General features: G+C 44.8%; 1 protein-coding gene across 1 annotated transcript; it reads right to left on the reverse strand.

The window, feature by feature from the left end:
• Positions 1-448: 448 nt before the first annotated feature.
• Positions 449-10,820, reverse strand: LOC147678004 (uncharacterized). Its single transcript, XM_086946555.1, has 5 exons — positions 10,635-10,820; positions 9,530-9,688; positions 6,400-6,528; positions 6,209-6,301; positions 449-607 (listed from the first exon to the last, which is right to left on the reverse strand). Exons 2-5 carry the CDS (start codon positions 9,560-9,562, stop codon positions 449-451), a joined length of 414 nt encoding a protein of 137 aa, XP_086802681.1. The 5' UTR covers positions 9,563-9,688; positions 10,635-10,820.
• Between the last annotated feature and the right edge of the window lie 16,795 nt (positions 10,821-27,615).

The following is a 27,615-nucleotide window of genomic DNA, read 5'->3' on the forward strand; positions in this document are numbered from 1 at the left end:
ATTCAGTGCATTCTAGATTAATAGTATTTTCAATTAGTAATAATATGAAATTGTAGTTGATGTAGAATCCTAATGATAACATTGCACAATCTGGTATTCATTTTAATTTCTATGTTCATCAAATCAAAAATGATGTTCAATACAATTCTTATTGTTTATGATTACAAGTTCTTTGTTTCAATTGTTTATAAATATTCTATGTTGAAATGAAGCATAATCACAATAGGCATCACAGACAATATCTTCATAGTATTTTTATCTCATTACTAAAAAAAACTCAACTTTTTAAGCTTTTATTTATAATTAAACCTCAGTAAACAGTTATACATATTGTATTTTAGTCAATAAATATTTTAAATTTTTTTTTATTAAAGTTACATGTAATATTTTACTCCATTTGTCAAAAAATTACAATTAAATTTTTCACTTTAATAAACAAGACAATCATTCAAAAAATGTATTTCAGTGCGCCTATTTTCAATTTTTCAAATGTCTCAACATCATCTACTTCATCCTCATTGGAGTCTAGGAAGTCCCCTCTCATCAGTACAAGTTCTGCTTCATATCTATTTAAATCTTCATGTTTTTGTAGAATTTTGATTGTCATCTGCAAAGAGAAAAAATTGACTTTTAAAGCAACATACTTTTAGCTTTAAAGCTTACATGGAAAGTAATCATACCATATAAACATTCCATACAATAATTACTTTCCTATTTTATTTTATTTTTCAGAACTATACATTTTTAAGATGTAATAATAAGCAGGTGTTAAGTGTGTACACTTATTTTCTGTTTTCAAAACTTTCATGCAAAATAAATGTCGCAAATTAGCTTTTTCTAATAAGATAAGCTTCTTAATTTTTATTCTTTTCTTGCAAACATTTTTATTTCATGTTATACGAAAAGACACATTTAAATGTACAACTATTTCAGATTTTAAATATTGCTTATCTTTTGTTGTCTTTCATCATTTCTATATTTAGTATTATCCTTCCTACCTAAAGTTTTGAACCTGTTACAAGTTGTCTGATTACACCCAATTTAAACATACAAGGACATCCGTTTGCCTATTGTGTTTCTGAATGGAAAATGCCTGGTTATTTTAATTTTCAATGTTTTACCATCGTTGGCTAAATAATCGAACCCTACATACTTTCAGGTTAATGTGCATACACTGTTAAATAGCACATTTTAATTTATATTATTTTATGCAATGATATATGTTTTAGATGAAATGTTATTTCGGTGACATGTAATGAATTATTGGCAGTTTTCATAATAATCACAAATTCTAAGGTATGTCTTGTAAAGAGAATGGGTAAATAATTTGTGCACATTTATGTTTTTGGAAACTTTCCCAATACCCTTATAAGTGTATAACCACATTTTCATGCACCACGTGCCCAAATATTCATATTGGCCACCTGATCACAGAAGATGGCTAAACACCAACTCATAGTTTCATCCCTTTCAATAACAATGCATTATATTTCTTTTTTAATATGAACATCTTATAATGGTTAAACACAATCAAAATAAATAATGTTTTGGCATAAAAGTAAACTACATTTTTAATTCAAAAACATTTTTCAAGTATAACCCCTATTTGCCCGCTTGTGATTCTCATAATGCGAACTAATCTCATTAAAACTTTCTGCTTGGCCTGACCAGGTTTCGTTTTTCACATGCCAGATTTTTATTCAATAATGCTCAAGATGACTACTTTATTCAAGGAAGCCCACTGTTTTGTCAGGTACACAACTTTTCAATGGATGTCCATCATAATGATAACATCCTTCACAACATGTCAGTCATAGACATTATTATTCCAAGATTAGTCATAAATATGATATAAATGGCCACAAATATAGCATGATTACTAACAATATGGCATTTAAAGCTTCCATTATCCAATAATTACTTTGGGGAAGCCTTTATTTAAGCTGTATTAAACTTTATTATGCCATTGTAAACATAATACCAACAAAATTGTAAGTAATCACAAAAGGTCATGCAAGTCCGTTTTTACTGCACTGTGAGAAGTTTTCACACTTTTCAAATTCAAAGGAGTGACTTGGCATTTGCCGGATAGCTAATGCAAATTAGCATCCCTGGGTTTTAGGGTGGGAACAGGTAAGTAAACCTTATAAAAGTTGTTTTAAATAAATATTTGCAAAATATTACATATAAATGTAACCTCTTTGCATCAATTTAGTACTAATTACCTGTCAATAGTCACAAATGAAAGTATATAATCTTTACTTTGACATTTTTCAGAAAGATGCTTGTGCCTTTTTAGTAGAGAAAAACTATCTGTACAAAATATATACAATAAAGAATGCCTTGGTCTATAGACACAACTACTTTTTTGAACATACCAGTTTTCGGAAACTTAAATATTTGTAGGTTATTGTGCTCAACCTGCAGGTGCAATGGTCTTACATACCTCGTTGGTTCTAAAAAGCTAATGATCTCGTTCCCTTACGCGCAAACTTAATTTGAGGAACATCCAGTAACAGGGCATCAGCCGATATTAAAGATTGGTTTGGATTTTATCTTAGTTAATGCTAGACAGTGTAAACTGTGGACTATGTCTGGGTGACCGTGTTGTGTCAATTTACAGCAAGTGGAATCTTAACTGCCCTTTTCTGAACATGTTGCAAACAGGGCCAAACATTTAAGAAAGAAGCCAAAAATGTAGTGCATTGCCTTAGTTTACCCGAGAAAGAATCGTAGCACTATGTTTCATACCCAGGTTTGCAAGCCAAAAAGAAAAAACAGGACACTAAATTAAAATTTACTTGCTTTTAGAAAGTCAACTAAAATTTAATGAAGAAAGACAGTGCTATGTCAGATTAAGTGCCAGTGTAGAAGCCCATTTCAAAGTAGAAGCGCATCAATTACTATTTTCAGTTATTGACAAAGGTTCTAAGTCAGAAGATGTGTTTTATCCCGCTTAAATTTCAAGGCATTTTTTCACAGCCCCATGCTCAATGACAGCATACATGCATAAAAAGTAATCTCAGATGTAGATTCACCTCTCAGATGTCTTGTCACCTCTCCTATGGGCTGCTTAATGTCCGGTCCCTTTGTAAGCACCACACGGACATCGCCTTCCTCATCGAGTCCGCGGGGCTCGATGTTCAGGTTCTAACGGAAACCTGGACGCGGGAGGACTGTGAGGTTGAACTGGGTTTTTGGCCTAGCCTCCAGGGTTTAAAATCAACCATACCCCTCGCGTGAAGAACCGGGGTGGTGGGATTGGATTAATTTATTGAGACACGCTAGCTCTCTCCCAGCTTAAGATTAGAGAGGTGTCGGGCTTTGAATTGATGGGGTTTTCTCTTAAAAATCACGAGAAGACTTTTTGCTCGGGCGCTTTGTGCTACCGTCCGCCTGGCAATGTACCTTCCCTCCCTGACTTCATTGACCTGATTTACGACCTCTCTAACACCCACTCTAAGCTAGTGGTCTTAGGGGATTTTAACCTGTGGTCGGGTGGCCCGCTGGACAGTGCGCTTTCCACTCTGTCCCAAGCCTGCAATGACATCCAGCTGCAACAGCTGGTCCGGTCAGCCACACATCGGAAGGGCCACGTTCTGGACCTAGTTTTCGCAGACACCCAACTTGTGTCGGTGGATGACATCTTGTGTCAATACTGGATGGATCACTCGATGGTTGCTTTCCCCCTCTATTTGGGGGATCACTCCTCGGTGGAAGCTGGATCTAGACAGGCTTAGTTGGGCAGACCTTGGTCTCGACTCCTAAAAGCCTCGCCTTTGCCCAGACTAATACCGGGCAACTTCAGTTTGAGTGACTCAGTGGAAGAGAGCTATACCACCTTGTGTCAGTCCATCTCGAACTCTTTGGACAAGGTAGCGCCACTCCGTAGGTCAAGGGGCAGGCTGAATCGGTCGAGCCCCTGGTATACAAACGCCCTGTGGCAGTTAAACCTTAGCTGCAAATGCGCCAAAAGGGCGTGGAGGAAGCAGTATTCTGACTCGGCGAAGGCTATCTTTAGGCAGTCCCTGCAGGAATATAAGACACAGATTAAGGTGGCTAAGGCGTCCTATCTGTAAGCCACCTTGAATCAGGCTTCCAACAAGTTGCAAGCACTGTTTAAAATTGTTAGGGACCTGACTCATCCTTCATGCACGGTCAATAATGTTCCTGCGTCGCAGGTCTTGTGCGACTCCCTGGCCTGCGCCTTCGAGGAGAAGATCGTTAAGATCTTGGAAGGTTTACTGAGCCCAGTACCTTCCTCCCCCGGTTCGGGAGCTCCGGACGGCTCGCCCAGTCGACCCCAGCTGTGTGGTCCTGCTCTCGGTTTGGGAGCTCCGGACTTGCCTCCCAGTCGACCCCAGCTGGGTGGCCCTGCCCTCAGTTTGTGAGCTCTGGACGTATCGGCCCGTCGACCCCGGCTGAGTGGCCCTGCCCTCAGTTTGGGAGTTCCGGATGTGTCGTCCAGTCGACCCCAGCTGAGTGGTCATGCCCTCAGTTTGGTATCTCCGGTGGACTCGTCCAGTCGATCCCAGCTGAGGGGTCTTGCTCTCAGCTTGGGAGCTCCGGACGTTGTGTCCAGTCGACCCCAGCTGAGCTGCTTTCCCATCCCTACTTTGAGGAGTTCTGTAGTCTGGCACAGACGGTGTCATCTGGCTCCCCGCTTGATCCACTCCCTCCTAAATTTTGGAAGGTGTTTCAGGACGAACTTTTCCAGCCCTTGTACTCCATCTGTCTATAGTCGTTTGATACTGCAACGTTCCCGGAGTGCTGGAAACTGGCAGTGGTATCACCTCTCCTTAAGAAATCCACCTTGGACCCCGCCTGCTTGTCTAATTACCGACCCATTTCCTTTCTTCCCTTCCCCATTAAGATCATGGAGAAGTTAGTGACCCGCTCCTTGTCTGGCTTCCTGGAAGAAAACATATGGTTTGATGAGGCATAGTTTGGCTTTCGCCCAGCACATGGGACGGAATCCGCGCTGGTGACCGTGCTTGACAACTTGCGGTCGCGGGTCGACAGTGGTCGGGCAGCCTTTTTGGTGCTGCTCGACATGTTGGCCGCGTTCGAAACGGTCAGCCATCCTACCCTTATCAGGAGGCTGGAGGAGTGTGGTGTCACGGCAAGTGCAAGGGACAACCGGCAGCAGGTGGTGGCGTTACTACCTTTCAGCTCGGAGGTGCGGAGAGTGGGGCAGGGGGTGCCACAGGGCTCGGCCATCAGCCCTATACTCTTTAACCTTTACCTCCGCCCTCTGGTCCAACTAATTAAATCATTTGGTATCTCGGCATTTAATTATGCGATTGATACCCAGTTGGTCTTTTTGCTGGAAGGGAAGAACGCGGTCCCACTGGAGACTTTCCATCGATACATGTCAGCCACAGCTGACTGGCTCAGTTCTAACTCGTTGCAGTTTAACAGTACCAAGACTGAGGTACTGTACTGCTCCTCGGACCGGGTTCCTCGTGTTCTCCCGGCGAACTTCTGGCCCCCGTTGTTCCCCGAGACTGTGTCAGCCGCCGAGTCGGCTCGCAACCTGGGGGTTATATTCGGCCCTATTTGCAGCTGGACATGCACGTGAACAAGACCACGTCCACGTGCATGATGCTGCTTCGCATGTTGCGTAAAGTTCTGCCCCTTCTTCCCGAGCAGGCTAGGCCTCCCGCCACAATGCTAAAATTGAAGGGTGTGCCCGCCACTGCGGCGGGCACAATTGAATGGTGTGCCCGCCACTGCGGCGGGCACATCCTAATTCCCCCAAGTGGACCCCCGCCCTTATGGCGGGCGGTCCCGTTCTCCATTATATCATCTTCAGTCGTTCATATCTTCTCATTGTATTAATCTTACTTTCTTATGTAGATTTTATGACATTTCTGTCAGTAAATAAAAATATAAACAATTTGCACAATGCTTATGAAGGTGCAATTCAATCCACATGTTAATGCGTTATTTAATTCACACGTCTGCATTTCATGAGGTGCTATAAAATCTAACGTTTCCCATCTTAAAATCAACTTCTTCACCTCAGATTTGTCATTTTTGTGGGCTAACAATGTAACTACTTTTTATTTGCATTTTATATGCATTTACTTATATTTCTTATACTTAACAACAAATAAGTTTTAAACACACTTTTAAATTATTTCTTTCTTTTATTAAAATCACAATTTAGAAAAGCAGTGATCATTTCATTACCGAAAACTCTCACCTCTGGTAATAACACATCAATCATGAGTGATGTGTTTCGGCTAATTATTGAAAAATTTAGAACTTTCTTTATTTGTTCCGTTAGACTTCTTGCCTGCAATACAAAATAGTTATAGTATTGGTATTAGCGACGTTGTTTCATATAATAATTCAATTACAAAGTGTGGTTGATAAAGATAATACTTTACTCACATCATTTTCATTGAATATTGTCATCCTCCTATTTAATTCTTGTTTTAATTTCGGCATAAATGTAGGGTTTGAGAAAAGGAACATTCTATTTGATTTCTTTTTACCCTTTATAATATTGTTTGCATGTTCCTATTAACGATAAAACACAAATCAACAATTAGACAAATCAATGTTTCTCAAATTTGACCGTATTATCATTTGGCAAGTAGCAGAGAATGTCCTAAAGTTTTGTTGTCAGCTGTCTTTAACTAACCAACTATACATTAATCAGCTCTACTTCATTGTACTTATTGAAAAGACTTGTAAAAAATCAACTTTCGTTAATATGAGCACAAGCTCAAAAAATAAAGAACTAAGTTACTCTTGACTTTCACACACATGGAGTACGTTAGGAGTAAGACAACTTATACATGTAACTCAAGAGTAAACCAGGTATTTTGCAGAAACATTCTACATATAATCATATCAAAGGTTTTGTGTATCAGTCCTGATGAAAATGTATGCTTACTTTAACAGAGGGAGCTCCTCTACTAGGGAGGAGTAGTGTTGCCTTACTGCTTTCACACAGTTCTAGAAGCAGAAACATAAAATAGTAATAGCTTTGTTTTATTATCAATTTATGTTTTTTTGCCTGCGGATGGGTGGGCGGAGTGGGCTCTGCAAAAGGAAGGGGAGGAGCGGTGTGCCTGAGCACTACTTAATGTGCAAAGACTGTTTTTTCAGCTCCCTGGGGCTACCCAAACTAGTCATGCACACTCTGTCCTGCTCCATGCATGCTGCAAGGCAGCATGTAGAACATGGCCTCTCTATAAGCCGCTGGCTTGGCGGCATCTGCAACAATCAAAATGCTGCTTGGAGTACTATGATTGCTTTATTGAAGGGACTCTGACTGCCTGATTTTGGTTCATGTTACTGCCAGGGTCAGGAGCAGAGAATATGCTGGACCCGGACGGTGGAAATGTAAGTTTAATTTTACCCCACTCACTCCTCAGCCAAGGAGGTCGCAACTATATACCAATTGTCTCCTTTATATTTTCTGTTAAGTAGGAGTCACTTTTATGTTTAATATACACATATTAAATTTGTTGTAACTCAATCTAAGTTAGTAACTGCTTATATAAGCTGTGTTGAAGGAATATCAATGAAATTTCACCAGGCACCCAGATACTAATTACAATTTTTAAAATGTTGCTATTTGTAGACATCCTGCATGGTATGCTACTATATTAATGATTACACAACGTAATAGAATCATTCAGTAATATCTCAAATTTCTCATACATTTACACTGTATGACAGTTGATGCACCCTCCGCAGTTGAACAGAGACCTCCCCAGAGGAAAGAATAGGTTAGGTTACAGTCGACAATTATGTTTGTAAATAGCATTTTATAGATTGTTATTAGTACTATAGTAATATTACTAAATATTGATTCTAAATAGACGTGTAATTTGTGACCATGGGCTTGCATCAAACCTTTTTAACTCTGGGTCTTGTAGTACATTTTGTTTATTACTTCATGAGTCAAAAACATGCTCTTTTATGATATTCACCAAAGTACTTCACATTATTTCCTTATTAAGTTACTAATTTTTTCTTCAATTATCTCAGGCCTCGATTTATTTTAAGAATCAATTACATTGCTATATACTTAACCCCTATCCACATGTTCCGCTAATAATTATCGCCAGGTTCTCATTTTGAAGCCTGGCCATGAGTTTTAGTATATTAAATTGAGAGAACACAGTCAACTAATTTAAAAATGCATATGACCAAACTATGTCATTAAGTAAACAGTTTTTTTTTAAAAAGTTGCTATATCACTAGAAGGTACATAATTACTTAATAAAGTAAGTAATAAAAACATTTTTTCAGAGAAGATAGAAATGAATAAAGATAAGTTTTTTCAACCTTTTTACAAATTTTCAAACAACATGCCACCTTCCTTTATGTCATGGCTCTTGAACATAATACATATAGTTGCTGAAGGTATTTCCCTTCAGTACATTGGTGTTAATGAATACATGTTTTAAACGCACAAAATGTAAAAATCATAGAAATACTCATTATTTTATACGAGCCTTTATCTCATCTTCAGTAAGTAAATTCACAATGCTTCTGTCTTCCAAGGTTTTTTTAAGCCTACAAATTAATAATTTCATATTATTCGATTGTCTGACAATTTAACCTTTTATTTTGAAAAACATAACCATTGAATATAATTAATGTCTATGTATGAGTCTTTTTACAGTAATACTTATTCAGTATTATTTTTAAAACAATAATGCCTATCCCATAAAATCTTTTTTTAATATTTTCAATTATGACCATATTTTAAAAATTCAACATCATTACAATCAATGCCATCAACAGATTCAGAATTTTTGAATTTCTTCTTGTGCATTTCTTAACCACAAATTCAATAATTATGTGACAAAATTTAAATATAATATTTTCTTGTTGTGAATTACATAGTGCTCTTTTTTTATAAAAGGAATATAAATCATCTCATAAAGACTTGTTTATTGTGAAGTATTGACTAACGTTTCTAAAAGCTAAGAAGATTTCTAAGAATACACAATACCAATTATGTCACTTATAGATTCATGTGAGTAATTCTCGAATGCTGCTGAATGTCAAATAATTTATGTGCATACATTTAAGTTTGTTTAAATGTAGCAATTGTCCTACCTAACAGTTTTTAACCTCAACGTCTTGCATGTTTTACTTTTCGCAGAACATCCTACCTCTAAACCTCAACTATTAATCATAATGTTTCTTCTTTAACCTCAACTGGTGACTTCGATTGTACTTCAAATGTGGGAATTTCAAGTATCACTACTTACTTTTCCGAAGTTTCCATTGCTCATATTTTCCTTCAATGTATTGTTCAATTATATAGGAAGATATATCTACACCTAATCATTTATTATGGATTTCACCATGCAAAAATGGTAATAGGAACAGTAAAGATATCACTTGAATCATTCATTAAATATAAATGTGTAGGTATGCAGTACAAACTACCTTTTCTATAATCCAAGTTTACTGTGACTCATAGTTTTGCACCTTCAATTTCAATAAGCAGGTTAAATAAATACATATATTCAATATTAAACTGTATATTTACCTGTCCAATGCGATTGGAAATTTTTTGTGGCATCCGCAATAAAATGGAGTGTCAACAAACTGTTCTGTAATTGGCACATCTGCACAGTCTGAATGTAACCACTGTTTGCACTTTTCGCACTCTATCCATTCTAGTTTTTGTTCTTTGGGATATAGTGACCTGTTGATGCAAATATATTTTGAGAACACATTTACTACAGTGACTATAACATTTTTAAAATACAATGTCCATCTTTTACATCACTTTTCCAGGCATTGAGGGGCATATTCACAAGCAATAGCGATAATTATCGCTATTGCTTGGTTAGAGACAAAAAATGTATCGCCGGGCGGCGGCGATTTTTATCGCAGATAAACCTTGGTATTACCAAGGTTTATCGCAAATGCGATAAAAAATGGCCGCAATGCATGAATATGGCTGAAAAGTCAGCGATATTCATGCATTACCAAGCTAATTCTCTTAGCCATGTTATCAAACTCCCATTGGATAACATGGCTAAGAACTGCTCCTGGGCAGGTGTTCGCTTTTGGAGATATTCCTTGCTTTGCGCTAATATCTCAAAAAGTTGGTAATAGGAGATAGCGATGTTAGCGACTGTTTCCAGTTGCTAACATCTTGGCACGCCCACTTTGCATGTCATTAGTGATAAATATCACTGACATGCAAAGCGGGGTCCAAGATGGCCGCTATCTCCTATTAGCTGTCACTAACTGGTGTTAGCGACAGCTTGGTAATAGGGAGATAATTTTATCTCCGCTTTCTTGGCTTTTAAAGCCAAAAAAGCGGAGATAAACCCCCTTGTGAATATGGCCCCTGGTACTTGTTAACATTATCTCCAAATCTCAAAACTCAGAACAACATAAACACAATGGAAATAAAAATTCGAAGTGTGCTTTATTTTTTTTCCAGCTTAGGACGGAAGCTACATATTTATAACATAATTCAAGATCACTATAGATTCTGTTGCATACATTCCCCTGTAAAAAACTATTATTATTTTAGTTGCAGGTTTTTATTTGTGTACACATACAAGTACTAGTCACTGTCACAAACTAACATTTATATAATATATAGCTATATTATTAACAGACGTTACTTAACTTACTTTTTTTTTAAATCAGTACTCTCTTGGTATAGGCAGACCATCTCTTTTGCTGCAATGCATTCTGTGCCATTGATTCCTCGAACTAGGCTCTTTCCTGTCTCTCTGTTTTGGACAACACTTTGCTCTGCTCCTGCAGTCTCTTCTTTTTGCAATAACTGTTCGGTTTTCAGACCACTCTCTTTGGAAAGTGGGGCTACCTTCTCCTTCCTAATGCCCTATAAAAGATCAATATACTTTTAAATGTTTATGTTCAGTGCGGTTAGTGTATAGCTGTGATTTACACTATGAGTAACGCTGCTTTCCCCAATGGTATTTGTTCACATAGTTTGCACTTATGAAAGCATGCACTTAACTTTCTCTTATTTTGCTGTCATTGAAATGGTTTTCTGCCAAAGACAAACTATTCTCTTTAATGGTAAAAAAATGTAGTGAGTACAATAGCATATGGTGCCACACTACATGCGGACATAAATGCCTATGTGCTCTATTTTGGCATGATAAAATGTTTTGACATGGGAGTAACAATTCACAACAAAATATCAAGAACCGTTCTCAGGAAATTGTGACTGACAAGATTGGCGTTTGAACAAAAAAGCAGTACTTCATAGTTTATTTGAAAATGAAATTTTTTAAGGTAAGACATTAACAACAATAATTGATTGCTAATTTAACTTACAAGTAACTACATAAAATACTAACATAAAATTGATAAGTCATGTCACAAAATAATCTAAACACATCTAAAAAACTTTGATAATTGTACCTAATGTAATGGAAGTTATTATTTTGTATGATACTTTATTTTAAATCTGCTGTTGATGTAACAATCGAATCATTGTCATACAATCCACAACTTCAAACTCAGACAGAGCTACAGTTAGATCCAAAAATGATTTTTGTTGACATTTTACTATGATAAATTGTGATAAGTGGATTTGACATATGTGCACATCATGGCTTTAAACATTCAGCTGCATTTGAATACTATCATATTTTGTTGAACCAATGCATGTTTTGAAAAGAAAAGAAAAGTCATACTGTTTATCAATTGTATTGTAACAGGAGGACAAATAATGCAGAGCTACATAGTATGACATTTTATTCTCAAGAGAAGCTGATGCATGGGGCAAGTTTCTCCTAATTAAGAAGCATCGGCCCGGCCCTGAGAGCCACAGCAGGTGCTTCACCTTCAGACTCGGATGTGAGCCGCGCAGTCAGCATCGGATGCGGGCTGCGCAGAGCTACCTACACTTGACTTGAGCTCCGTAGCACTAGACTTGGACCATGGCGGTGACCGGTGACATCATTCTTTTTCTGCCTCCCTGTTTTTAGTTAATAATAAATAAATGGGGTCTCTCTTTTTCTCTCCTTACATCCTTCATTTCTCTGGGCCTCAGAGTCCTTCCGTTCCAGGGGTCCCGTCGCGGCTGGCAAGAGGGGGTGGGGGGGGCGGCGCAAGGGGGGAGCGACACAGTAATGTCAATAAAATTAAAAATAAACTTAACTTAATACCTTCCTCCCACTGCGTCCTTTGGATCACGTGCCACCGCTCCTGCTGCTCCTGGCTGGGCCTGCCTTAACCTAGGCAGCCTCCCTCCCCCTCTCCTAAGCCACACTCCTTGCATGTGGGGGCGTGGGGCCCCTCAATAAATTCATCCCCTGTCTGATCTGGGCGGCACGAGGTGGGCCCCAGTCCTGGGTTAGCAGTGGCATCTGTTACGCCAGAGCCCGGGCGTGCGCATGGGCACCAACAATTAAGAGGCCGGCTGGCAGTGCGTGCGCACAGCACCATTTCATTAAAGAAGAGGCCATGGCATGCGCGCAACGAAGACGCTTGGTTGCTAGCTTTGCTGAGTGAGGGGGCCCCGTGGGCCCCTGAAGCCCGGGGCCCCCCGCACTGCGGGGGCTGCGTGGGCCTGTGTAACACCCCTGGGAGAAAGGTGTCAGAACATCGGGACATACGTCCAAAAACTGGGCCTGTACGGTCAAATACAGGAGCGCCTATTGCGTTGATTTCCGATTTTATTAATTTAAAGAATTGCTTTGTCCTTCACGTATAATTTCTTTTCCCCTGGATTTTCGGGTGTTTGCTGTCAGGAAAGCAATTGAAGCCAAGTGAAGTGGGTTCTGCGCTCAGGGGAGCCGGGGGTCAGGCATGCCTGGCATGAACAACAACCCTCTCAGACAAGTGCCCCTTTCAAAAGCACTTGTCTGAGAGGTAAGTGACATTGCCTGCCCCAGATGAGCACGTCAGTCATCTACCAACCCAGGGTTAGTCCTTTAGTCTCCTGGAAGCACCCCCGTATTTAAGCGGTTCAGTGTCACAGCCCTTACATGCCAGATACTGGTCTTCAGGGCGCTATTCTTGCTGTCATGGCCATTGATTGCACATACTCTTTCGGGCATGCATTTAGTCTGAAAACAGCACCGGGAGCCAGGGATTGCGTGTTTCCGCAAGTGCCTGGGACCAGCCTTGCGTCTGCACGAACGACGACTTCTTCTATTGTACAGCGCTCTGACACCTTCGGGTAAACTCTGCGCTGCATAAAAATGCATTAAATAAAAATTAAATAAAATAAACCTGAACCTGCGTGTCTGTAACATACACTAGTAAACTAAGTGCCACCACCCCCACCTACCAAGTGGGGGTGTGCACTCTGCACTGCACACAAAGGCCCACAGAGCCTTAAACTCAGGACTTTAGGTGGGCCGGGTCTCAAGGGGTCTGAGCACCGGCAGCTTTTTTCAGGGGACCTCGAAACGGGTCTCTATCGGGCTCTGTTTTGAGCCCTGGTACAGGCGGTCCGTTTTTTCCGGACTGCAGTGACAGCAGTTTGCTGTCACTGCAGTCTGGAAAAAAGTACAGGGCGCAAAACAGCCTGATAAAGACCCTTTTGGAGACAGTAAGCACGTGGTTGTGCACTTCCCACACTGCTCACTTCTCACTACTCACTAGTGGAGAAGTGACGGCATGACATCATGTCAGGTGAGCGTTGTGGGGGAAGGGAAATCCTTTAACCACTTCGATGCTGATGACGAGCTGAGCTCGTCATGTAACGCAGTTTTTCGAAAACAGCCGCACAGCGCAAAAATAACCGCAGCAGCGATGCGGTTAAAGAGTCATTTTCTTTCTGGATTTCCCTTCTCTTTCTGAAACGCAAGAGCAGCAACATTGTGGTAGGGTCAACAATGCTTTAATTGGAAACTTTTTCAATATTATATGTAACAAGCCATAGTTACAGCTTATTTATCCTATGCAACTAATAACCATTGACAAAGCCAATAGTCCTGACTTATTGTAGGTATGATGTTACTTGTTGTATCACATATCTGGATGCAATGACAGGAACCGCAAAATACAAGTCGGGTATCACATTATGCTAAGCACAGATTTTTAGAGTAAGTGTTTTAAAGCCACGCCCCTAAGTACACTGGCCACGCCCCTTTGAGAGACCCCCCAGTTTTTTCATCCTACTTAAAGCCCTGCTTAAACTGTCTGCTGCCGGAGTGCCAGTGCCACAAACGAAACCAAAAGCCCAGTAGCCAACCAAAAACAACGTACGCCACCAGGGCAAGGCCTCGCCGCCTCGGGCTCTATGGATCGAATCAAAGTCACCCCCTACCGGCAGTGGCCCATCCCCCAGGTGTCGCGCAGTCAGTAGAGTACTACTAAAGTTAAGTGTAAAACACAAGTACATAATTAACGCAGGCTGCAGCGACAAAATTAAAAACACAACAGCCCCTATAAATATAATTAGGAGGTTGTTGTGGGTGGTGGCGGGATCGCTTTCACTTACCCGTGTGTTGTAGTTACCGTGACCTGCCCTGACCTCGACGTTCACTTCTCAAGGCTCCTCGTCAGGCTCCTCGTCTCGACTCAATACCAGGAGGACTGCAGTCAGGGCTCGAGTCGGGGTACCACGCGGGTGGACGGCGTCCCACCACTTATTTTACTGTGTTTTTACCGGGTGGACGCCGTCCCCCCTGCCCAAAAGATGGAACGGGTGGCCGAGTCTGCACCTGCTCGCGAATGAGAGCCTTCTAAATGCACCCAAGCCTCAGACTAATCTCCCCTTCCACCTCACGCCTCCCCTTGCCAGCATTTCTCAGAGCACAGCCGAGGCGCCAAGGCTTCAAGGAGCTGCGCCGTCAACACGCCGAGCATGTCACTTCCAGGGACACCGACAGATGCCCGTAGTGCCGTCTGTAATAACCGTGTAATCTGAGGAATGGGTCCTGTGTATAGTGTGTTCTTGTGTTTTGAGTGACTGCCACTTACTGCAGTATTATACTTCTACATGTATCTTGTGTATATTCACGCATTTCAGACGGAGACAGTAAATTTCGTGGCGTCACTTCCTGTTGTGACGTCACTTCCGGTGACACCCCCTAACTTGGAGCGTCCCCCCACTTCTTTTTTTAGGACTTGTGCCCTGACTGCAGTACACAGCATGTCAATAGCAATGATAGCACGCACAAGCCGCCACGACGAAGCAAGCCAAAAGTAAAACTGGGAAATACTGGAATTTGGTGGTCTTTGGACTCCTCCCCCAGACCCCAGCAAACCAATCACATGCAAAACAACAAACTGTTGCTAGGTCTGGTGGAAGAGGCAATGGCCACTGCCACACCCCCACAAAATCAAAGCCGCCCGGACTGTCCCGCCCTCAGCCATTGAAACTAATGGAGGGCCTCCAACTCCTCCCTGGGCCAAAGGAATAACGCCCAAATATAAATGCTATTCTGGCAGTGAGACACAGGCTGCACGCTCCAGTGTGTCGTCACTGCCCTGCTTTATGGCTCCAGGTCGAAGAAATCTTCGCCCAGCCAAAAGCATGTGCAGAACAAAGGCCATCCTCCACCACCCCCTTAAAAAAACAACATTTGAACATGTTTGTTTACCGAGCACAAGCAGCCAGCAAAATGCATTGCTAACTGCTCAGTGTTCCATCATGCATTTTGTTAGTCCCCCACAGTCCCCCACAGGGTGGGAGGGCGACGCCCATCTTGCCCGTGTACACCAGCCGCCCCTGGGTTTGACATGGTAGGGTTGTAACTTACGCCATTAAGGCAAGTTATATGCAGAGTTACTTTGCATGGATTTCTGTTGCTGGATCTAAGATCCAATAAGGCTGTGTGTTTCATGGCATTGCAGGGTTTGAGACACATCGATGGCCGATCCAAGTCAAGTCAAGTTAAAATTTGTATAGCGCTCTCCTGACCCAGAGGGTCTCAGGGCGCTTGAGGAGGGGGTGTTCGCTACTTATCAAACAGCCAAGTTTTGAGTTGTTTTCTGAAGGAGAGTTGTTTCTGTGTGAGGCGGAGGTGGGTGGGGAGAGAATTCCAGGTTTTGGCCGCTAAGTAGGAGAAAGATCCTTCCTCCCATGGTAGTTCTTCAGAAGCGTGGAATCGCGGCGAGGGCTTGATTGGAAGATCGGAGTTGGTGGGTGGGGGTGTAGAAGGTCAGGCGCGAGTTGAGGTATTTAGGTCCTAGGTCGTAGAGAGCCTTGTGTGCGTGGCTGAGGAGACGGAACGTTATTCTCTTGTTTACGGGGAGCCAGTGGAGGTCTCTCTGGTGACCGGATATGTGCTTGTGGCGGGGTATGTTTAGGATGAGTCAGGCGGAGGCGTTCTGAATGCGTTGGAATTTTTTACTGTAATTTGGCTGTGGTTCCGGCGTAGAGGGTGTTTCCGTAGTCCAGTCGGCTTGTGACAAGTGCTTGGGTGACTGTCTTTCTTGTTTCGGTGGGGATCCAAAGGAAGATCTTTTTGAGCATACGTAATATGTTAAAGCATGATGATGAGACGGCGTTGACTTGTCTGTTCATCGAGAGGGAGGAGTCTAGAATGAATCCCAGGTCGCGAGCATGGTTCGTTGCTTTGGGTGCGCTGCCCAGTGTCGGTGGCCACCATGAGTTGTCCCATGCGGAGGGGGATGTTCCTAGGATGAGGACTTCCGTCTTGTCAGAATTCAGTTTCAATCGGCTGTTCTTCATCCATTCGGCTACGTCTTTAATCCCTTCGTGTAGGTTGGTTTTGGCGATGTTTGGGTCTTTGGTGAGGGAGAGGATCAGCTGTGTGTCGTCAGCGTAGGAGATGATGTTGAGGTTGTGTTGGCGTGCGATGGATGTGAGGGGGCTCATGTAGACGTTGGAGAGGGTGGGGCTGAGCGATGATCCTTGTGGTACGCCGCAGATGACTTCGGTGGCCTCTGACCTGAAAGGGGGGAGGCGGACTCTTTGGGTTCTTCCGGCGAGGAAAGAGATGATCCAATCCAATGCTTTTCCTTGTATCCCGGCGTTACTGAGGCGTTGTACTAGGGTGCTATGACAGACCGTGTCAAATGCTGCAGAGAGGTCCAGGAGGATGAGGGCAGCTGTTTCCCCATTGTCGAGTAGTGTTCTGATGTCGTCTGTGGCTGCGATGAGGGCGGTCTCGGTGCTGTGTTTGGCTCGGAAGCCAGACTGAGAGGGGTCGAGGGAGCCGTTGGACTCGAGGAAGGCGGCGAGCTGACTGTTGACGGTCTTCTCTATGACTTTGGCAGGGAAAGAGAGGAGCGAGATGGTGCGGTAGTTCTTAAGTTCAGTGGGGTCTGCTGTAGGTTTCTTTAGTAGGGCACTGAGTTCGGCATGTTTCCAGCTTTCCTGGAAGGTGGCGGTGTTGAGGGAGCAGTTGATGATATCCCCGAGATGGGGTGCTATGATGGAGTCAGCCTTGTTGAAGATGTGGTGGGGGCATGGGTCGGTTGGTGATCCGGAGTGTATGGAGTTCATCAAGCGGATGGTGTCTTCGGTGCTGATCGGGTTCCAGGTGCAAAGGGTGGTGGTGGGGGGTTTCAGTTCGGTAGTAAGGGGGCTGGACTGGTCGCCGAAGATGTTATGTATGTCAGCGATTTTGCTGTGGAAGAATGATGCTTGTGAGTCGCAGAGGTCTTGAGAGGGAGTGATGTCGCTGGAGACGGCGCTGGGATTGGTAAACTCTTTGACGATGCTGAAGAGTTCCTTGCTGTTGTGGGCGTTGTTGTCGATTCGATCCTTGAATGCTGATTTCTTGGAGGATCGGATCAGCTGGTGGTCTTTGCGGGTGGCGTCCTTGAGGGCGGTCATGTTGTCTGTGGTTGGGTTTTTTCGCCACGTTTTCTCGAGGGTGCGGCAGTTCTTTTTGGAGTTCTTGAGGTCGTCATTGAACAAGGAGGCTTTTTTGCTACCTTTGTTGTTGTGATGGTTTTTCAGGGGTGCTAATTCGTCAGCGCAGTGGGTGATCCATTGTGCGAGATTGACGGCTGCTTGATTTGGGTCCGATGATTTGGCGGGAGGGTTTTGGTTTAGCGATGTGGTGAGTTGGTCTGTGGTAATTATGTTCCAGTTTCTGCGTGGGACTTGTTGTGGGTGGTGGTGGGTCGTGGTCTTTCTAAAGTTGAAGTGGACGCAGCTGTGGTCTGTCCAGTGGAGTCCTGTGGCGTGGTTGAAGTAAACGTGCTTGCTGGAGGAGACGATTGGGTCCAGCGTGTGTCCAGCGTGGTGGGTGGGGGTGTTTACCAGTTGTCTGAGTCCGAGATTAGCGAGGTTGTCCAGAAGGGTGGTGGTGTTGCTGTCGTTGTTCTTCTACAGGTGGAAGTTGAGGTCCCCTAGGAGAATGTAGTCCTCGGAGGGGAGGGAGTGTGGGCTGATAAAGTCGGTGATGTCTTCGCTGAATTGTGTGCGGGGTCCTGGTGGTCTGTAGATGAGGGTGCCTCTAAGTGTGGTCTTGGGGTCGGTGTGTATCTGGAAGTGAAGGTGTTCGGCAGCTGTGAGGGTGTCGTCGGAGCTGGTCGTGATGCGGATGGTGTTCTTGTGAACGATGGCGATGCCTCCTCCTGTTTGGTTGATGCGGTCCTTTCGGATGATCTTGTATCCGTCCGGGATGGCTACGGAGATGTCGGGCGCTGATGAGGCGTTCATCCAGGTTTCTGTAAGAAAGGCAACGTCCGGTGATGTGGTGTTGAGTAGGTTCCATAGTTCAATGGCGTGTTTGGGGACCGAGCGCGTGTTGAGCAGGATCCACTTTAGGTGGTTGTTGTTTGGGCTCTGTTTGGCGGTAGTGGTTGCAGTGTGGGTCCTGATGCAGCAGAACTTGCAGGATTGGCAGGTGAAGGGTCCATGGGTGCGTCCTGGGGCGGCTCGGTGGCAGTCGGGTAGTCGGCCGGTGTTAAGTGCAGAGAGGGTTGCGACATCGTACGTTAGGCGGGTGGAGAGGTTTTTGCGGGGGCCAGGGGGTCTTCCGCTAGGCGCGGTCAAGGCGCGGATGGACGTAGACGGGCTTACCTTTGGCGCGCCTTCGACGCGCTTAGGGCGCGCCCGCTGCGCGTAGATGCATCTGTCATAAGTAGATAGTGGCGAGGGCGTAGCGAGGGAGGAGCAGCTGGGAGGCGGGAGCGGGGTGGCGAGTGGGGAGGGGATCGTACGGCGATGCTGTATATATTAAGACAGGTGCTAATTTCGAGCTACATGCAATGGCAGCGGGGCCAGAGCCTTCAACGACTCCAGGATACTGACACAGTCTAAAGAGATATTTTTTGTTCACAAACCCAGGTCTTCCTCCAGGCGGATAGCAGCACTCTCCGACCCGCTTCATTACACCACTACCCCATGCCAGCCATGAAGCTGTGGGGGACCAGCCGACCTCCACCTCATCGTAATGGATTGCTTAGTCAGGAGTAGAGGCAAGTCTATAAAGCGAAGTTGTTCTTTCCGCGCCTTATGGAGCCGCATCAATCCCAAAAGGAATACTGCAGGAGTACGCGGAATGGGGACACCAACCATAGCTGATATCAGTGATAACAATTCTAACCAGTAAGACATAATCACGGTGCATTGACATAACATACATAGCAGGTTAGCATCTTATATTTTACATCTAGGACAGCAGTGCTGTGTGGCTGGGAAGATACGCTGCAGAAGGTGCAGGGTGAGATATGCCCTCTGCAAAAAAATGTATTGAATGAAGTTGAATTTGGCATTCCGTGGGATTCTCAAAGGGTATGCCAAGGACCTGCTCCAGTCCCCATACATCATGTCTGTACCCAAGTCTTCGGTGCATTTGTTGCTTAAAACATTCTGTGAAATTCTAGTTTGGTTAGTAATGCCTCTGTAAAGCCAGTTGGTGAGGTGTCGGCCATTCACTATCAGGTAGGTTATGAAGACCATTTCATGGTGGGGAGGTTTCTCCCTGTAGGGGGACGAATGTTTCTTTACATATTGCAGAAGTGTGGCATGTAGTAAATCTAATGCATCCGTGACTCCTTTGCTCCAGACAAAATTGTCGTGTTCCATAAATGTGCTGTTGTGAAATAGGTCTCCCACTCTAGCTAAACCGCCTTCAGCCCAGGGGAGCAGTCTCAGTTTAGTGAGGAGGCCATTTGGGGTCAGGATCCCAAGTAGTGGTATGGTGTCAGAGTAAGGGAGGCAGCCACGTGTGTAGTGTGTGGATTATTTATAATAAATGAGAGCTGTGCGTAAAAGCAGCGAGCATCGGTCGGAATCTTAGCCTCTGGTAGGATCAGAGTATGAACCCATCCGCGATCCACATCGGCAGGTGAATAATTTAATTTAATGTAAGTTACGCCCTGACAGCCAATCTGAGAGCCACTGTAACCTAGTCCCCTTTATCAGTGTCCAGTTGCAGCTTATTCAGTCCTACTCTGCGGTGGCCACTTCCCCAAATCAAAAAAGAAAGAGTGATGTTCATAGTTAAGCAGCAGGGTCGGGATCATAACCGGCAAATTGGTTAAGAAATACAGTAGCAAGGGGAGGGCTACCATTTTCGAAATTGCCACTCGGCACATCTATGATAGCAGTAGGGAGGACCAGAAGGTTACATGTGAGTGTAGCGAGCGCATAGCCTTACCTAGGTTAACGTCAATGAGGTTTGGTGTTGAGCGATAAATCTGTATACCCAGATATTTTAAAGTATGTGCTGCGACTTTTAAAGAATGAGGGCCAAACTGAACCGTCTCTGGGCAATCCCCTTGCCGGGAAAAAAGGCATAATACATACTGACATTAATTCTGATGCCCGAAAGCAACGCAAAAGCATAAAAAATGCCTGTGGCCAGTGATAGAGAGGTGAGGTCTTAAGCATACAGAATGATGTCATCCGTGTATGCGGAGATAATGTGTGTTGTTTGGCCGATACGTATGGCCGGTTGTACAGCCGATAACCGTACCCTAAGGGCTAAGGCTCCAGGGCCAGCACAAACAACAGAGGAGACAGTGGGCAACCCTGCTGTGTGCCTTTTCAAACCGGGTACTCCTCCGAGATATGTCCCCCTGTACGGGCCCTTGCCCTGGGGTCCTTGTACAGGAGCCTGACCCACATTAAATAACCCGGCGGGATGCCAAATAGTTCAAGTGCTGGGAATATGTAGTCCAATATGAGCATATCGAATGCCTGTCTCAGATCCAAGGTGATACAACTTGCGTGGGCTCTCTCCTTGGGGGTTGCAGTCATAACATGGTAAAACCTGCTGATGTTAAGTGAAGTGCACTGCACTGGTACAAACCCACATTGATCTGGTTGGATTAGGTTGTGTAAATATGGAAGTAGGCAGCCAGCCAGTACTTTACTGAATAGATTGTAGTCTGTAGTGATTAGAGATAGTTGGGGGGAACTCTGAAAGATACATTGCCTGGCGTGCTGGTTTGGAGAGAGACATTAAGAGTGCCTGTCTCATGGTGGGTGGCAATGACCCCGAGAACAGTGCAGCATTACACAGTTTCTCTAGTTGTGGCACAAGAGTATCCGCAAACGTGGCATTGAATTCGGACGGGAGGCCGTCCAGACCTGGGTCCTTGTTTTGAGGGAGGCTCCTGATGGCTGCCTTGATTTCAGACCTTGTGATAGTGCCAGATAGAGCGTCCTGCGCTGTTTTTTCAAATTGTGGGAACTGTGCACCTGTTCAAAATGGCATCAAGGGGTCTTCCACCAATGGTGGGGGGGGGGAACTGTTACAAGTCTTGTCAATATTCACAAAATGCTGCATTTATATCCCATTGTATATTCAGGGTATCCCCAGCGCTAGTGGTTATCTCATGGATCAGGGGATGTGGGGGGTAATCTCTGAGAATATGTGCTAATAGCGGGCCAGCCTTATCAGCATCAGGCGGTGGACTGGCTGGAAACCTTCACCAATGTGCGGGCCTCGGGACATGGCCACAACAACAAGGCTACCGAAAATGAAAGGCCCTTTTCGCAACTGGCGGAGAGAGTAACGTTATACGAGAATAAGGACACCGCCTTTGCCACTTGTGGGTCCACGCTCGGAGCTGATCCTGAGCTGACAGCAAGACACCATGCAGGCAGTTGCAGAGATCAGGGGTTCCCCGATGAAGAGAATGCATCTAAATCCAGCCAATGAGACATGTCTAGTGATGACGAACAGATATATGGCCTACAGAATTCGCAGGATTCAGTAGGAAAAGTGGATGTCAACCAGCAGACGGCGTACTTGATTGCATAAACGCTGCAAGCTCCTGTATTTGTATGGACTATAAATTGAGGTATTGGGGTGTATTTGTGGGGGAATGCTGTTGCTAGACGCGTAGACACCTGGGATGCACGCTGTTACTAATCCACAGTATTTTCTCAATACTGTGTTGAACACTGAAATACATGAGGGAACCGGTACGACTGAAACGTATATTTTATTGCTGATTTGTGAAATATTGCTGAGTTAACATATGAAGTTTGCCCCAACTATATTGTATGTTGCCTGCGCATGGGGAGCCCCTGAGACGCTAGAAACGAGGACTGTACTCTAAAGTATATCAGTTTGCAGCGCACCACCCAGGATTGTTTTGAATGTTATCTCAGATTGGGAGTTTGGAGGATTGCTGGTTACATTATCGGATTTTTGGAATTATTAAAGCATATATCTTTTTGTGAGACGTCAACTGTTAAGAGTAGATTCATACAGTGTACCATGCTGCGAGTCAGCGAGCAAAGAGGGGTATGTAATGATGAGCTGTGTTTAATTAACACAGCTGTTGGGCTGCCACGTACACAATTTCACCTGAATGCGTTGGAGGGTTAATGTCTTCAGTTAAGATTGGTACATGGGGAAAAGCTTCGCGAGCATCCGAGATGGCCGCGTGAGCTAAGAGCTCCCGAGACCCTCGCTGCCTCTACATATATACTGAAACGAATCCGGATTATTCGGATGGAATATTGAAGTGCAGACCCGGCAGAGGCACTAGCTGCATTCCAAAATCGATTTGGACATTGGGAAAATGAATTACACCGATCGCAACTTTCTGGCCCACAGGGGTGGAAGGGCATGGAGCTCAAGTGGCACCAATACCCAGGCAGTAGTTGAAGAACAACGGCTAGCTGCAGTGGGATCGATGCCCCTGGTCAACTTTCGGTTTCGTTTTTGAGACCTCACTGGTGAGCAAGGGTGTTATCGACAGATTGATCATCGGCCTCCGCTGGGCGCTTCACTCTGCAGTGTATCTACCGCAAGTACTTGGTGCGGACCGGGAGAAACCCTTTCTCAACCTGAACATTTGAATTCTAGTGGGCTACGAAGTGCGGATATTGACACCAGGTCGCACAGGGCCCTCCGGGGCACAGAACCCAATATGGCGGGCAAGCAAGACGGAGACCGGCGGAAGACCAAGATCACCGGCAGGGGCAGTGTGACGCAGGCGGATAGTATCGAACGATTCACCCAGCCGAGGGGATCACCCGGTACCATCCCTAAAACTACCGGAGGGGCGAATGTGACTTTTGAAGACCCAGAGGAATTGAGCCTCCAAGTCGTCATGGGCGCCATTGCTGGCATGAAAACTTCAATCGGAAAACAATACGAGGCTCTGGCTTTAAAGTTGGATACCGTGGCTGTGAATGTCACCTTAATCAGGGCGGACCTCTACAAAACGAACGAGAAGGTAAAATCCCCAGATTTGACCACAGCCAGTCTCACTACCGACGTTTCTGACTTGCAAACGGAGGTCCGTAATTTGCAAACTGCCAACGAACAGTTTGCCCGCCGATTGGAGGATTCCGAAAGGCGTGCAAGGCGGAATAACATACGCATTATTGGTATTCCTGAAACATCAGAAGAAGCCCCACCAAGTCCTATTATCGCTAGGATTTTCAGCTTCCGCGATAGAGACGCTATTTTGCAGGCCTCGAGAGTGGGTGGACCCGTCAAGTTTGAGAATACTACAGTGAGCTTCTACCCGGACGTCACTCAATCTGTCCAAAAACAACGATTGGCCTTTCAAGGAGTAAAAAGGCGGATGTGAGACATGGATTTGAAGTACGCTACGCTCTTCCCTGCACGGTTGCGGGTCGAATATGAGGACAAGGCCTTTTTCTTTGACCGCCCAGATGTGGTTAGTGACTGGCTTGACACTCTGCCCGTGAGAAGAGATCCGGCAGACCGCTCTGGGGGTACGGAAGACGGCGGATCGGCGCAAGAATAAGGAATATTGACTAGGTTCACTGAACTATTGCATAGTGTACTGCTGGGGGTCGCATATCGTATGTATAAATATGTTTTGCTGCTTCTACGAGGTGGCGGGAGGGACAGGGACTCGTCCTCCTCTGGGGTTTCTTTTTGTAGACTAGTTAGTGAATGGGGCGACAGGCACACTGCAAGTTGGGGTGGCTGATGGGTCAGACGCAGAATGCAGGGAGGGGGGTAGATGCTTGGTTTTCTGGTTGGGGGCGGGGGTTGGGTGTTGGGGTTCGATTTGGTTTTACACAAGGTGCCGTATCGTTTGCTTATTGTCCGCTGGTGATGCGTCTTTCTCTGGGATGGGGTGGTGGTCACTATTGGGATGGGGGATAGGGGGTTGAGACTAATGTCATGGAATGTCAATGGTCTCGGGGACAGAATTAAAAGAGGGGTGGTTCTCCAACTACTCAAGAGAATGTCACCAGATGTGGTCCTGCTACAAGAGACACACCTTATAGAAAATTCCTGCTCATCCATGAGCAGACGAGGTTATCGTCTTGTCGCTCATTCGGGCTTCACCTCCGAGTCTCGGGTGGGGGTAATGATCAGAGCCTCCCTCCCCTTGGAAATTGACGAGGTGATTTATGATGACAGGGGACGTTATGCAGTAATAGTGGGCAGATGGGAGGTAAAGACCATACTTCTAATGTCTGTTTATGTCCCACCTGGTCTGCAATAGTCCACATTTGAAGATATCGGTAAAGTATTTCTGAGTCTCCCGGAAGGATTCCTGATAGTGGGTGGTGACTTTATTTCGGTTGTTTGTGGGAGGGAAGATCGTTATCCACCTAGGGACCTGCCGGGATCAAAGGCTTGGCTGAGTAGGCTTATGGACACTTTGGGATTAGTAGATTGTCGGCGCTTGCTACACCCTGGGCAGACACAATACACCTTCCACTCCGGGGCACATGGCAGCCTCTCTAGGCTTGATTATGTACTGATGCCAGCGGCGCAGGCCATGATGGTTAAGGAGGTTAGACATCTGCCTCGTGGCATTTCAGATCACTACCCGCTACTCATGGTGTTGGATACTGGTGTTGGAGCAGAAGGGAGGTTAGCTCCCATAAACCCATGGTACCTCCGCAACCCTAGGACCCGTGCAGCATTGGTTAAGTCTATAGAGCACTATTTACTTGAAAACTTAAGGTCAGTGTCTTCTGCTGTTTCACTTTGGGAGGCTTTCAAAACAGTTATCCGTGGGCAGGCTTTGTCGTTGATTTCCTGTGCCAAGAGGAGTAAACATGAAGAAGTAATCCGACTTGAATCCGAAATAGACGAGTTGGAAGAAGATTTGGAACATGATGTTACTCAGGAGAAATTTCATGCTCTTAGTCTCAAACAGAGTGATTATAAAGCACTGGTCACTGACACTGCCAGATCCATGAGTAGAGAGCAGCAGGGGCGTTTGTATGATGTTGGGGATAAGGCAGGTAAATTGATTGCATGGCTGGACAAGAAGGAGAGAGCGAGTCGGGTGGTTCCGGTGATTGAAAGTCAGAGTGGTATGAGAGTTACTGACCCAGTGGAAATAGTGGAACGCTTCGCAGAATATTTTCAGGGGGTTTATTCTTCCGTATCGGACAGACCCGAAGAGGACTCGCACTTGTTGTTGCGAGACATAGCTTTACCCCGCCTAGCTGACGAAGACAGGGAATTGATCGATGCTGTACTGACTGCTGATGAGATTGCGCTGGCGATCCGTTCAGTGCGTTCAGTCAAAGCGATGGGACCAAACGGGCTCCCTATTGAACTTTACAAACTAAGACCCGACAAGATAGCGCCATAACGCCGGGCTATGTTTCTTGAATCGCATGATGCGGGCCTCCTCCCCCGTGATCAAAGGCTCGCAACCATTGCAGTTATCCACAAAGAGGGAAAGCCGCGAGAACATTGTACATCCTATAGGCCCATTTCACTTTTGAACGCCGAGCCTAAGATTCTGGCTAAGGTTCTGGCGAATCGCCTGATAACAGTCATTGGTGATTTAGTCCATCCTGAGAAGTCCGGCTTTATTCCACATCGCAATACCACACTGAACCTGCGGCGTCTCCATGGAGTCCTCGCGAGAGTGGCGTCCATACGTGAGCCGGCCATCTTGGCATCCCTGGATGCAATGATGGCCTTCGATACGGTGGAGTGGCCATACCTTTGGGCCGCGCTGGCAAAGTTTAGTTTCGGCCTGGGATTTATCAGATGGGTAAAACTGTTATACAAGGAGCCGCTGGCCCAGGTAGTGGTGAATGGCAAAGTCTCTGGCCCCTTTGTACTGGGGAGAGGCACGCGACAGGGATGCCCGTTGTCCCCTCTCCTCTTTGCTCTGGCCTTGGAACCGCTCGCTGCCTGGCTGCGTTGGCAGCCCTCGATGAGTGGTATCAGCTGGACCCCGGAGTTTGAGGATCGCATTTCGCTCTAAGCTGACGACATGCTTTTATATCTTTGTAAATCACCCCCTAGCAGTGTCTGGGAGAACTATGGCCTCCTTAGTCATAGTGCATGTGAGGCATTGATGATGCCATGCTGTGTGGCATGTGGATAGGGGGGACAGGTTTGCTATGAAAGAAATCACTTATTTAGTGGAATGAGAATTTGTGGATGATTGTGTAAGAATTGAAAATGCATGGGGCTAGTGGCAGACTGTATGAAAGGAAGGGCTATTTGTATTTAAAGAATGTAAATCGAGAGACGATTTCTGGTATCTACAGTCCAAAGACAATAGAAATAGAGGAAGGACTGACATCCTTATTCTATGACATAGATGCCTTTGGCTGGGGAACTTTCAGCAGAGTAGGTGGCTCACTGTGAATGTGCAGGGGCTTTGAGTGAGTTTTGACCAGGGTTCAAACCCCAGCTGGGGAAAATCGTTTTTTTTTTTCATTTTATTTCTAAATTCCACAAATGAAAGCTGTGCCTTTGTAAATGACCCCCTAGCAGTATCTGGGAGAACTGTGGCCTCCTTACTCATAGTGCATGTCAGGCATTGATAATGGCATGCTGTGTGGCACGTGGATAGGGGGGACAGGTTTGCTATGAAAGAAATCACTTATTTAGTGGAATGAGAATTTGTGGATGATTGTGTAAGAATTGGAAATGCATGGGGCTAGTGGCAGACTGTATGAAAGGAAGGGCTATTTGTATTTAAAGAATGTAAATCGAGAGAAGATTTCTGGTATCTACAGTCGAAAGACAATAGAAATAGAGGAAGGACTGACATCCTTATTCTATGTCATAGATGCCTTTGGCTGGGAAACTTTCAGCAGAGTAGGTGGCTCACTGTGAATGTGCAGGGGCTTTGAGTGAGTTTTGACCAGGGGTTCAAACCACAGCTGGGGAAAATCGTTTTTTTTTTTTTCATTTTATTTCTAAATTCCACAAATGAAAGCTGTGCCTTTGTAAATGACCCCGTAGCAGTATCTGGGAGAACTATGGCCTCCTTACTCATAGTGCATGTCAGGCATTGATAATGGCATGCTGTGTGGCACGT

This window comes from Lissotriton vulgaris, chromosome 12 (assembly GCF_964263255.1).
Source record: "Lissotriton vulgaris chromosome 12, aLisVul1.2, whole genome shotgun sequence".
Lineage (NCBI taxonomy): Eukaryota > Metazoa > Chordata > Amphibia > Caudata > Salamandridae > Lissotriton > Lissotriton vulgaris.